At 39.3% G+C, this 14243-nt stretch overlaps 1 protein-coding gene across 1 annotated transcript in view; it reads left to right on the forward strand.

The window, feature by feature from the left end:
- Nucleotides 1-5269: 5269 nt before the first annotated feature.
- The window catches only part of LOC100533392 (ezrin/radixin/moesin), a gene marked incomplete in the record, with an annotated part of 15150 nt that continues 6176 nt past the window's right edge, over nt 5270-14243 (forward strand). Inside the window, 8 exon segments of the mRNA NM_001204678.1 lie at nt 5270-5281; nt 6122-6208; nt 7611-7706; nt 8292-8396; nt 10701-10870; nt 11486-11569; nt 11916-12062; nt 13678-13774. Coding sequence (NP_001191607.1) covers nt 5270-5281; nt 6122-6208; nt 7611-7706; nt 8292-8396; nt 10701-10870; nt 11486-11569; nt 11916-12062; nt 13678-13774 — 798 coding nt within the window.

Raw genomic sequence — 14243 nt, forward strand, 5'->3', positions numbered from 1 at the left:
CCAATTAAATCCGTCCCGCTCCAACACTCCCTCACTTTTACAGACTTGATCTTTCTGTCGGCTTAACTAATATTATGTCTCAACAATGCTACGCCCCCACACCCGCCCCCAGAATGCCAAACTCGCGAAAGCAAAGCAATATTGAATTTAGAGGATTCTCCAAAACTTTCTTGTGACAGAATGCGTTACCTTATGGAGAAAACAAATCAAAAAGGAAAGAGAAGAGGGAGGCGTTCCCTTGATTATTCCAAATTAGACCTAGATCTGAATGTACAGGAGTTTTTATACCCCTCTTGACACGGTGAAAAACTCTGGGATGGGCGCACACATCTATCCTTGTGGGCAACCCCGCCTCTTCAGGTCATACTAAATAGGAGAAAGTAACTTTGAATAATGTAAGATGTACTTTCAAATTTTCTATCCCCCCGAACATTTGAAATATCATAGTACTACAAAGGTATGGTTTTCATACTGAAAATAAATAAATTCACTATAGGCTTCCCAAGTCGTAAAAAAAAGAAGACAAACTCGTTGGAATTTATTGTATGCTTCGGTTTTGGAATGTCACATGAATGGATGACGTGACGGATCGTATATTTTTAGCGCAGCTCAATTGCTCCTAGAGGGGTCGCTGAATTGATGTCCCCACCCAGTATCCGCCATATTTGTTCACCGGTCCGGATGCTAGCTTTGGATTATAACGAAATAGTGAGCTCCCGACAAGTAAGTACTCATTATTCCGATGCCTTAAGCCCTACGAAGACTTGAATTTGCAATGTGAGAATTGTGCATTCACAAGATCGTGAGATTATAGAATTTTCCCCCTTTTTCAAACTGGGAATTGCGAGCGCCTTCCGTGTTTCCTCGTCCAACTGCTGTATCCATCTTATCACGAACTTCTATTCAATGCGCTGGCGCAAGTCTGGATGAACACAAACGGACTAACTTTACCCCTAGACTGCAGCATAAGTGACATTGTGAGTTATAATGTGTCTGTTTAGCTATTTTGTTGCGTACAGGATTGGAATTAAGTGGTAAAAAGTTACCTGGATGCTGCATTTTTCCACAAAAGAGCAACATGGATTTGAATGAGTGACAGGAAAGATAGAGGAAGGAGGCCGGTCTCCGTTACCCCTCCCACCTGCTTACAGCGAGTTTAGAGGCTCGTCTAGTGATGAACCGCCTCACAACGTTGAGCCGTCTGCTGGATAGATCTAGAATCTAGTTAGATGTATTCTATTCCTGCCTTTTGAACACCCTGCTACTTTTCTAGGTCTTGAAATCTAATTTAGTTTGCCTAATAATAACAGAAGATGAAAATGAAAATGAGATTGTGATGATGGAGTGATGGGTAGATGTACGTATTATTACATCTTCCCTTCAACTTCTTCTATCCCAGTTAGGCTACTGTCGATATTCTAGAGCACTTGGGACACTTGGGTGCCAAAAGTAAACTGGAAGATGGCCGAAATTTTAATTCTAGATGGGTGGATCGCACAACGCATTTTGTGGATCCATGGAATGAGCAACATCTGTAGATCGGTGGATCGCGCAGTCCTTTTTTGTGGATCCATCTTATAAAACCGTTAAGCTATACCTAGATCTAGATCTAGATCTAGATCTATAGGCTATACTATAATAAAGGGCCACCTCTATTCTCACCCGGGGTGAGAATAGTGCAGGCGGGTCTTGTGGCTATTCTCACCCGGTGCGCGTGTCAACAAATTTTGCGTTCACCCTAAACCACAGAATTCTACACTGTGATAAGAGAAAAATTGTAGAATTCTGTGCTGTGAACAAACGTTCCATTACAACAACTGTACTTTTAGCCTACTAAAAGCGTACAATTTTGTCTGTGGGCAGGGGAGAGAGAGAGAGAAAGAGAGAGAACAAAACAAAATGGCGACCCGCGTAGTTCGGCTCGATTCGAAAAGTTAAATAGCCGTAGCATCTTTGTAGACAACCAAATTAATTTACTTTTGTGTTTTAACATCATTTTTTAACTTTGTTTTGGTCAATTTGATCGTCCACACCGATAGACAGTATTCAGAAAGAGACAGAGAGAGAGAGAAGAGGGGAGGAGTAGATCTTGCGAGAACTTTCGGGCGGGTGAGAATAGCCACTTTCATAATAAAGAATCTAATCCAGTTTCTATCTAGAAAATCTAGATCTAATCTAGATCTAGATTCTAGATCAGTTATTTAGTCGTACACGTATGATTTTTTGGTATTTTTTTACTTTCCCTCCCGTCTCACACTCAGCTACCAGTTGTCTCTTTGCTACTAAATATTGATGCGCTGAACACGAATATCAACTTCATTTCCGTAGCAAATTAATGGTTTTTGAAATATTTGATTGTTTTTAACCGAGATAGACATGCTTTGGACCAATCGGGGGGTTCCAGGGGGGCCTGCCCCACTGGGGTAAAAGAAAATCTGGGGGGTTACAGGGGGGCATGCCCCCCTGTTTTTACACCCATAATTTGACATTTTACAGTTAGATTTGAAATTGTCTTGAAAATAATTGATTTGCGACAGTTTTAGTGGCTTTATGTGTGATCTGCAGCAAACAGTACAGCAGTTTGACCCCTGAAACAGTGCATCTGTGTGCGGGAGTGAAAGTAAAAATTTACCGAAAGTGCAATGTCAACAATATAGATATGGACGTTCATCGGATGTTAACACCTTAGGGAAGATTGAAGAATACTGGACCACTCGTACATTATAATTATTGCATGAGAAAGTGGGGCGGGGGTTTCAGGGGGGTCTCCCCCCTGACAAAATTTTAATGAATAGATCTACCGGTCCGAGATTCTCCATTGAGTGATATTAAAAACGGGAAAATCATAAATTCCTAAGGTTGAGACATAGGCAAAGTCAGTCCGCTGGTCCGGTATTCTTCAATCTTACCAAATCTTATTTCATAACATAGGACAGACAGCACATCTGAACTTCCTAGTCATGACTCTTGATTCTAGTATTTAATGGTTTTATAAGAATAAGATGGATCCTCAAAAAAAAAGTGCTGCGCAATCCTTCGATCTACAAAATGCGTAATGATCGTGTTTCGCATTCCATGGATCCGCAAAACGCGTTGCGAGATCCACAGATAGCGCAAATTGACAGAAAGCGCCTATAGATATATTCACTAAGTGTTTAAAGTTCCTGCCTGAATAAGTTGAACTTCAAAATAAATGTAGCACACGTTATCTCAATCGCACCCAGTGAGAGTAGGCTATATAACTATATTTTTAAGAGAAATTCAGTACGATAAATATCATCTCATTCTCATCATTGTGCATAAAGTTACTGAAACTAAACTAGATCTAGATCTAGTCTTGAGCCAGCCCACCATGTTTTATTGGGTGACATTGTATTGTTCCATCAATTCCATTTCCATGTTGTAGGCTATTCACTAAAACCCACTGTCTTTTTTTTTTGTTTTTGGTATAAAATTTCCCCTCCTATTTCTGCCTTCATACTGTCCATTCTAATCTAGATCTGATGTAGTAAGCAGACATCAAAGATTTGATTGAAAGGATTTTGTACCCTGGCACTGGCCTGTTTAAATGCAGGTGGCATGGCATTGTTTTTGTGAGTGCAATAGTTTTAGGCATGATATTTAAAGTGTTTTTTTACTTTATACTGCTGTCCTGTGGATGTTATTAATGGCAGAGTTATGTACAAAGAGGCCAGGAAGAGGGTATGGGACTATGTATGGTACCAGTGAGGGGGGTGGGGGAGGGGTTGCATGCCTCCCTGAAACCCATAAAGCCTGATATGTTGTTTATAAAACATAAAATACCTTTAAAAAACGTGTAAATTAGAGAGGGTAATAAATAGTTGAAATTTAGTAAAACAAAAAAAATGAACAAGAAAAGTGTGAAAGTAGAATAATGCCTTTGCATACACGCCAGTATTCAGGTCCCAATTCTTCCCAGCTGGATGTCTCCATCAGTTCATGTTCTTCGATCAGATTTGAACTTTTTCCATTTAGTCAATGCTTGGACTTTCATCTCAGTTGTCTGTCCATAGCATATAGGCAGTTATGGGGGTGCCTTATTTGTACATGTTTCACTGAATAGCCAATGTTTTACTACGAGTTGTAGTAAACGAGATATAGACTCTATGTTTGAAATGGGAATCACAAGGCTAGGCACAGGAAAAACTAAAAACGTCATCCTTTGGGCTTGTAAAAATTTTTTTTTTTAAATGCTGCCTACTACTCTTTCTGGCTTGTTATTGTTTTATGTTACTTTTCACTTTTTCAAGTTAAAAAAAATTTGCAATCCTTGGAATATTTCCTTTTTTCTTCCCTTTATTCATTGTTCACCATCAAAATTCAGAGCATTTATATGTTGCTTATATAAATTACCCTAGGATTGAAGAGCCTTACCAGTACCATATTTTGTTTTCCCTTTTGTAACGTGTAAGGATCAATGGTGTGGGGCAAAGTAGATTTTTAAAAAAATGTTATAAAAACATCCTCTGCCTATACAATCAGTTCTCATGTCCTGCACAACTGTCCCTGGGATTTGTGAGAGCTGAAGATAACTTAGATAACTAAATTTTCTCTGCAAGAAGATCAAGGGATTGAATGGCATGTCTGCCGAGCAGTGTTTCACGACTAACAAGAAACATCCTCCTTGTTGAATGATATCAGGTGGTGAGGATATTACATTAGTTTTTAAGCTTGTTGTTTCATGGAGATTTCTCGATGGATTTATTATAAAGTTTTACCATGCCAATGAACTGTGTTACTGGATCATAATGTGAGCTCAACGATATTTCACGTCAAAGGAATGGTCTGTCTCATCAAGACTTCACGAATGGTGTGGATTATTTCTCAAGAAAGTGGACACGGACTGTTCTTCAGGTGTACCTGTTGTGAGGATTATGATTTTTCAAACAATTGGAGGATTATAGTACTGATGGTGTGGACTGAAGCAATGCATTCCGTGATGTACAGTTGCAGTTTGCCAATTTCGTGGTTTCCAGGATTGTCGCATCGTGCCTGTCATAATACCTTCTCGATAGAAAACAGTTGTTTCTGATCGTGCATGCAGTCATGCCTTAAGATAATTTTTGTGCCCCTGAAATTGTTGTATGGGAGTTTAGGTACTTTTGATGTGGTGTTAGAAGGGGTTTTTTCTTCAGTTTTTTAACTGTTTTCTTTTTCATGTTGTTTGTTGCAGATAAATTAAACAGCAGTAGTTGCAGTGTGAAAGTCACCGAAATTTTCTGGTCTTGTCGGCACCACAGGAAGCAAGATGCCGCGCCCAGTAAGTATTTATCTGACCAAGTTTCAAATATTCACTTTTGTGGTCAAGTTTTTATTAACGCTGAACTGTGAAGTGGTAATTGTTTTAACAACATTGTTGTTTGCATGTATGTCATGAAGAGGAGCTTAGAAGTTGTAAGATCCACTGGTTCTCTGTTGGGGGGAGGGGGTTGATTTGTGCTTTTTGACCATTCATTCTAGTGGGGGCTGTTCCTGTTTATTTTGTGATTGTTGGAAAAATAACTTTGGAGTTTTGTAACCAAAAAAGTGATATTGTATTGTTTGGTGATGTCCTTTTTGGGGGGTTAATTTTTTAGGTAGTACTTTCTATCTGAATGGTCTTCAAGACCATCAACTCTAGTGCATCTGTATTGTTGTCAAAAGAGTCATGTGTGTTTCCTTGCTTGTGGACTGCAATGTCTGTTTCCTCAACCGGGGTGAACACAGTATTGTGACGCTTTTGCTTAAAAGTCTGCAGAACATTTCCTGTGAATTCCTGTTTTAAAACGTAGGACATAGACATAATTATTTGTCTTAGATTTTTATCCTGTTTTGCAAGTTATTTCAAGATGTACCATTTTGGGATTTATGTTTAAAATCGGCCCTAATTTGAATACTGCAATTGTTGATCATGTGCCAGAGGTTCCACTCTTGACCCACGGTCTTGATGTTTATAGTTTAAGACTTGTGTATGTCATTGTTGTCCTGCAGGGGTTATGACATTACGACTCGTTGCTTGCGATGCTATACGTGCAAGTGAAGAGTAGGCCCTATTGTTCATCATTGTCAGGAGGAAATTGAATTTTGTGATAATTACTGTGTCATTTTTGTCTGTCTACAGCACATCAATGTCCGTGTAACCACCATGGATGCTGAGCTGGAGTTTGCCATCCAGCACAGCACCACTGGCAAACAGCTCTTTGACCAGGTCAGTGACGGATATGGTGGCTCTCGTGGCCTAGAGGTTAAGGTGTTGGCCTCTCATTCAGAGGATCCGTGTAGCGACGGAAATATTTTCTTCTCTAAAATTGTCTCTTTTCACCTCCTTTCCTGCTCTCTAGCAATGTTCTGTCGTTTGCTTTTGTCTGTACTTTCTCTCCTCATCCTGTCGCCTCCTTTTCCCCCTCCTCCGGGCTTCTGACTCTTTCTGAAGCCTCTCTACTGCTACTCCCTAGCTCCTTGTTACTACTCTTTCAGCCATACCCCTGATCTTCTGGTAGGAAAGATGTACACCTAGCCTTCTTGGACAAGGGCGAAAAGTCTCGGGAGGTCCCGTGCGCAAGTTGCGCAGGTTATAGATGGCTTGGTGGTCTAAAATCGATAAGAGTTGGCTTTGGCCACCGTCCGGGCAAAATTCAAAATTTCCTACCGACTGAAAATGTTAAATGTGTCCTGCGGGCTCATATGGCCTTATGCAGTTGCGAGGGGGAATGCAAGCTTGATTGTGAAGTAGACAGTAATGTTGATAGGTTTGCCTAGTTCAGCTGCAGTGTTTATATATGTAGTACACTCCAATGGGTTTTTTGTGTTTAAACAAGCTCTCTGTGTTGTATTTTTTATGTCGGCGTGCTTTACAATTTTACGTTATCTCCCTGTGGAGAAACTTGAGAACTAGGTGTCCAGAGACAGGGATTATAATCTTTTTGGGGACATAATCAGTACTTGAGTGTGCTGATTTAATAAAGAGTTAAATGGTGGTTTATTCTTCTTACCTTTGGAGATGTACACAAACGAACAAATCAGATATTTTTGTTTATTCAACTGAACTGATAAATCATGCTGTCTTGTTAAGGCTCGCCAAAGTGACCACCAACCCAATAGCTCATTTAATTCATGTAAACGGAAACAGGTTAAGTTTAGTGTGAATAAAAGTGGTGTGTGCCTGATAAACTGCAGCTTGTATCAGATGTGTTGTTTGATTTTAATTTTTTGTGCAACAGTATTCATTCACCTTTCTGGTGGGGCCTGCGGTTTCTTTTTACTGGGTGAGATAGAGAGGGTTTCTTTAAAGCCAGAGACTAAAGACATTTGAAGCCAGTTCCAGCGTGAGTGATTGTAGTAGAGATGAGACCTTGCATGTTTGTCATTTTTGATAGAATGCCCAAATGGAACTGTTGGTGATATAGAAGACCCACTCCCAATGAGTGTGCGGTTTTCATAAAAGTCAGATGTAAACTATTGTTTGTGTTGTGTTGAAGAATATGGATAGGGAATTAGAAATTTATTATAATAGCTTCTTGAATATGTTTTAGATTCATGATCATGACTGTTCCTTCAATTTCTGATGCATCTTATTCTTATGTTCATTGGATTTTCTTTTTTACCCTCAGGTTGTGAAGACCATTGGTCTCAGAGAAATCTGGTTCTTTGGCCTTCAGTACGTCGACAGCAAAGGTTACAGCACATGGCTCAAACTCAACAAAAAGGTGAGTGCGGTGTGGAATGTTGGGTGATGTTCCTTGTTAGTGGCTGGTGAGGTGGGGCTGCTTACAATTTCTACGTCTTTTTTGCGATATCTGCATGTCATCTCATTTTTCCTGTGTACCGAATGAAAGTTGCCCAGTAGGTTACTGTCCTTTTTAAGTGCAAAGAAAGTTAAATTTGAAAGTTTTGATGCATGGAGATAATTGTTATGGGTGTATATGTTGCCTTTTTGCTATATTTTGGGAAGGAATTTTTTTTTTAAATTATTATTTTTTAAAATACTAGTTATAACCAGTCTGGTCTGGAGAGAGGGGGGGGGTTAAGGGGATACTTCATATGGGTGGTTGGAAGGTACCATAGGTAGTTCCTGCTTTACCTTGCCTCTAATGTTTTTGTTTGTCCAGCTTTGTTTTTCTCTGCACTAAATGACCATTAAATGTGTTCACGGGCTTCTCTCTACTCAACTTGTTTGCTTCATAGTTACTTCTGATACTTTTTGGGAGAAAGCAGTTTGAATCTGTATACATGACACTCGCTTGTAATCTTAATGTGATTACCACCTTTTTTTTCTTTTGGTTGTTTTCTAGGTGATGGGTCAAGATGTCAAGAAAGAGGTGCCTTTGCAATTCAAGTTTCGAGCAAAATTTTTCCCAGAAGACGTTTCAGAGGAGCTCATTCAAGACATCACACAGGTGACTGCCTTTGGCTTATGTACACACACACACACACGCACACTGTACATCATAGGGAAAGTTATATCTGTTTGGGTTTATTTTCGGGGGAAGGAGGAGGAAAGACATTGTCATATTTCCTTGTTTCTTTCAGTCATTTTAAAGTTTGTTGCTCTTTTGAAAAGATCAACAAGTATAAATAGACTTTGGCACGTCTTGAGTTTAACGTTATTTATCCTATTTTTGTCTGTACGGTGTTGAGTCGGAAGTAAGTTCATTTGTCAGAATAAGGATTATACGGGGTGCCCCATACTTGTTTTGTCGTGGAGGGAGGTCAGTTTGAGGATTATAGACTAGCATCAGTCAAGCTGTTTTTGATGAAAACGAGGATGGTTCGCGACTTCTTGGTCATCCTTCATAGTGGAGACTGAGCAGGAACAGAGATCAGTATTGTGGTCTCCAGTGATGACTAGTGATGGTGTCAGGAGACCATTCCCAAAGGGGGGGGGGGATATTAGCATGTTCTTATGCACAATGAATTGTAAATGGGCTGATTTATCAATGTCATGCTCATACTGTGCTGGAACAACATAAGGGGAACTGCTTTTTCTTTCCTCTTCCTTACTATCGTCATTTTTCTCTACTTCTTTTGTATGTTTTTCACTGCTGTTTCCGGGGTGCCTTGATACAGAGCTTCCAGTCTTCCGCAATTTTGCGGATTTCCACAAATTAGCAGAATTCCGCAAATGGAAAAATTTCCGTAAAAATTTGTGCCCCCAAAAAAAAAAAAATTATTTTCAAAAATGCGAAATACAAAATTTCCATTATTACCAATAGTCAACAAAAGCCAACACATACCGGAAGTGCTCTTTTATTTGAAAGTATAGACAGTGTCTTTCACTTTCACTTTCTAAAGCTCAAGAATCAGAGCACCAGCTCTGTAAACAAGAGGAAGAAATGACGATTGTGGTTCTAGATCTATCGATCTTGGGCCTTCCAAGAAAAGAAAACTCTAAAGAGAGCTTGATTTTTTTTTTTTTTACCAGACTTGTTTATTTGTAAGTAGTGTTGTGGATTTAATTTGATATAGATATAGATCTAGCTGTCCAGTTATTTAGATCTAGATATCTAGATCTAGACTAGATCTAGATCTAGATCAAGTCAAGGTGTTATACTGGATTCTGAATCTAGCTAATCTAGACCTACACCTTATGATGATTAGTGCAAAAAAACACAAGCAGAAAAAAGTTGAACATTAACTGTCAAGTTTTATAGATCTAGTTGTGGATGTACAGTATCTGTACAATGGAGAAAGCATGGCTTTGGATTTGGAAATATATGGATTAACACAAGCAGAAAATTATGTAGGCTAGATCTAGATTCTAGGTCTATGCAGTATGCAAGGTGTGGTTTTTTTCTCACTTATTTTCTTGTTAAATTTAGGCTTGAATAGCCAGAAATGGCATACTTAGGATGCCCTGAAACCAAAAATTATCAAACGTAAAGGGGACGCTGGCCCCCTTCAACCCCCTGCCAGGGCTCCGCCCTGGACCCGTCCGCCCTGGCCCCGATAATCCTCGAAAAATGACATCAGCTGCTGGAAAAGCTCTGTTGGTAGTTGAAGCAGACTTTGTGCTGCTGAGGCTAGAGAGGTTAGCAGAGTTAGCCTGATTCCCTGTTTAGACTTTTCTGTTGACAATCTTCCCTTGGTGCTCATATGACCGTATGCAGTTGCGAGCACCGTAAAACCATGCTAAAACAAAAGTTGTAAATGTTTGTTTTTTTCTGTACCAATTGTCAGGCATTTTTCAGCTCTGTTCCAGTTAGTCCCTGGAATCTTAAGCTAACATTTGTATTGTAGTTGTTTTGCAGTTAAGGTAACTGTGTGTAAAATAGGAGGTATTGGATTCTCTCAGAGAAGTGTCCCATATAGTTGGAACACAAATTGAACATGATTATTGATTGCAGTGTCAATGTGTGAGCAGCATGATACTTCAGTAGCTGACCGATTGTCTTGTATGTGAATTATTTGTTCCAAGGTGTCCTTGCTTCATTTGTCTTGTTAGTTCTGTGAATGGTTCCACTTGAGCCTTTCAAAAGCAAGAGCCTTGAATTGGGTCAGATTCGTTCAAGATGAAAGTAGACATTACTCCTCCTTGGACTGAGAGGCAAAAGGAGTAAGTTCTTGACTGTCTTTTCTGCAATGTTTTAGGGTATAGAGAAGCTTTGCACAGAGAATTGTAAGGGAATCTCAGTTTAGAGCTTCTTTTTTTTTATTCTGTTGTTCTCGCACAGCTCTGTCAACTTTGTTGTTGTGTTCCTCAGAAAATGTTCTTCCTGCAAGTGAAAGAAGCAATCCTGTCAGACGAGATCTACTGTCCGCCAGAGACGGCCGTGCTCCTGGCTTCCTACGCCTGTCAGGCCAAGTACGGAGACTTGACCAATGATAACCCTAAGCCTGGCGCACTGGCCAATGACAGGCTGCTACCTCAAAGGTAAACTGCACCTCAGTGTTTTATTTCTATGGGAATGACTGGATTCAATAAACTCGGGTAGGGGCTTGATGAAACCAGATCGGAGGCTTTCTTGCTAAGATGCACTGGTGATAACATTGGAAGAGTCAAAGTATGTTTAGCTTTCCTGCTGAAGTCCACTGGTTTTGTTAAGATTGTCGTTAATTTGTGGGGGGGGGTGTTCCCTGGAGCGCGTTTTTTTCATGCTGTTCTCGAAGTACAATTTGCGCGTTCTGCTGTATCATTTAATCTTGACGGGTGCTGTGATTTTAAGTATTCTCCATCTGTGATGGATTCTTGATTACAATGGATGGTAAAGGGCTTCTGAAGCTGAACTTATCTGTTATTTGTTTGAGATGAATACGTTTAGTGTGGTGAAATTATGAATAAATGCTGATTACGTTAATGTTAACAATTTGGGCAGAGTTGATCAATTACAATGGAAGTTTTTTTTCTTCCGATGTTACCCTTTCTCTTATGTTTGCGTTAACATTTCCCCTAATGTTCGCTTCCTCTTTATCACTAAAGTACACACTCTCTTTCCACACTATTGTGGATTTCACAATTGATAATAAATTGTGTTATTTCTTTCCTCAGAGTGTACGATCAACATAAATTGTCCAAAGACCAGTGGGAAGACAGGATAAAGAGCTGGTACGGTGAACACAAAGGCATGCTCAGGTAAGGAGGCTTTGTACAGTGCATATATCCCCATTCGACAGCAAGCTCTCTGCGCTTAAATAATTTGTTCAACACTGTATGTTCTCTCAAGATCATAGTCGTCTCAGATTTGTAGACTTTTATTATTGACCATTCCTTTTTTGTTTCCAGTATTGTTACTCTAGTGCGTTTCTGTGCAAGTGGTAATGTAGAATTGGCGGCAAAACAATAGAGATCAGAATTACAAATTTTGTGCAAACCTGTTGTTCAGTTCAATCGCTTGTTGTAAACTCAGAAGGCTTGCCAGCAAATTGTTATGACTATTTTCTGCTGAAATTCACACTCTTGTTTTTTTATTCTCTTTCAGGGAGGATGCAATGATTGAATTTCTGAAAATCGCCCAAGATTTGGAAATGTATGGAGTAAATTATTTTGAAATCAAGAACAAAAAAGGCACAGATTTGTTACTAGGAGTAGACGCTCTTGGTCTCAATGTCTACGAAAAAGATGATAAGTGAGTACTGCTTGTCTCTTATTTGTATTGCATGTTATACTCAGGGTTTTGGGGGGGGGGGGGGATTACAAAAATATTGTTTGGCACACATATAGAGTGAAATGGGCAAGATGTAGTAATCTTATTGTTAGTTACAAATATTGCAATGTAATATGTTTAAAATTCAAAGAAATACTTATTTAAGGGAAAATTTGGGACTTGAATAATCTGTACACAATGTGTGTGCTAGGCCGTATATTGGTACTTTTGGGAGATTTCTAGAATGTATGATGTGTGGGTCTTAGAATCTTTCCATCTTTTTATTGGTTTTGGTCTTTTTCATCTATGTACAGCAAACTTGTTGATTTTGCTTTCTTGCTTACTCAAACCTCTTTTAAATGCTGAAAACTTATTCCAAATTGCATATTAGTATCCTCTTGCTTGTGTTACTTTTTATTTTTGTGATGCATGGTCCTTTCATGATCTGCCAAATTGAGTCTTTGCTGACTGGCAATCAGCTGGTTGGTTGCTGTCATTGTCTTTGGTATGATGTGGTTAACCCTATCCGTATGCCATTGGGTCATTTTGTACCCCCGGGGTTGTATTCTTCACATTTTAGAATACTTGTAGTGGGAAGGTGTCTTTGAAACTTGCAGTATTTCTCAAATAATAATTTTGACAGACTGCTATGCCAAGCGTACCGGTTGGATTAACGAGTAAATTTTTTCTTTGGAAAGAGATGGCACTGAGTTCCCTACGTCGTATGGATACGATAGTAAAACACAATGTACAGATAGGGTTGAAGTCTTCCTCCTGGCAACCTTGGTGTTCTTTGTGGGGGTGTGGGCCCTACTTGTTTTATCATTTATTGATGGTGGTGTGAAATCAAATAATGTCAGAGGAGGCACACTTGTGCATACACTGTATGGTTCAGAGAAGGTGGGTGGTTGACTGGTGCTCTGTTGTGGTGGGCTCCTTCCTTCCTGTCAAACATCAATCGTCCTTTCCTCTCCTTTTTCTTTTACCTTATGCAGTTGCGAGCGCCGTAAAACCCCATACTAAAAAAACTTCTTTGTTTGTTGCCATCTGGTAATACCTTTAATCTTTGTAACTTTTGAGAACTATAAGTTGTCGTAAGTGCTGTAAATTGTAAAACTGTTTCCTGAAATTGAAAAGCACAGGGCTGAAGCTTGTCATAATCGGTGCCGTTGACAACATGGACACAATGCAGGGCTCTGTTTGTGAAAGATTCTTACTCTTAGCACGATTCTTGTGTGGTATGCTTTCTTTCGAGGACCTCTGGTGTATTCTCTCACTCGGTGTTTTATCTGTGGGTGGTTGTGGGGAGCTTTGGTGTGGTTTGCATCTATTTTCTTTATCTCTTGTCGTGTTTTTAAAAGTGTTGGTTACTTTCTTGTAACACCTCTAATCCTCGGCACTTGTATGAAATGACCTTAAAGTTATTGTGTTGCAAGTGCCGTAAAACACTAAAACGTGCCTGTTTTGACACTGGACAGTTTTATACACTCAATACTGTTTAAACACAAACTTCTTTCACAAAGTAAGATGTTGCTGTTCTTCAAGACTGTGCTAAAATGCTGAACTCGTACATCTTTTTGCTTTTTCCTTTTTTCAGATTAACCCCAAGAATAGGCTTTCCATGGAGTGAGATCAGAAATATATCTTTTAACGATAAGAAATTCATCATCAAACCAATAGACAAGAAAGCCCCAGTGAGTTTTGCAAATGTCCATGTTTTAAGTGTGTCTGTCCTTTAATTGTTGTTCTTGCTGTTGTACTTTGGTTGTATTACAATATAATAGCTGTTTGCTCTATTATGAATAAATGCCAACTCAAACATATATTTTTTTGTCTTGGAATTAATAAGTCATAGCTGCATATTGTAAAGATAATCTGCTAAGTAAGAAAAATCCTCCCAAAAACGGGACATTTCTATTATATTAGGGACAATTTGCAGCTTTATGTGTCTTGTCTCCATATCCCACAAAACAAAGCCACCCTCTCACCTACTCATTGGTCCAAGGATGTGGGAAAGAAAACTTTTGGCTCATTGAATATAATGTTTTGTTTCACCAGTAGCCTACTGTGAAGGCAGGAATGAATGTTCGGCAGGAATGAATTGTGAAACAGCCCAACTTTTTTTGGTATTAACCAGATCTGCTGGAATTTTTAAAAATCATG

Source organism: Aplysia californica, unplaced genomic scaffold (assembly GCF_000002075.1).
Source record: "Aplysia californica isolate F4 #8 unplaced genomic scaffold, AplCal3.0 scaffold00005, whole genome shotgun sequence".
Lineage (NCBI taxonomy): Eukaryota > Metazoa > Mollusca > Gastropoda > Aplysiida > Aplysiidae > Aplysia > Aplysia californica.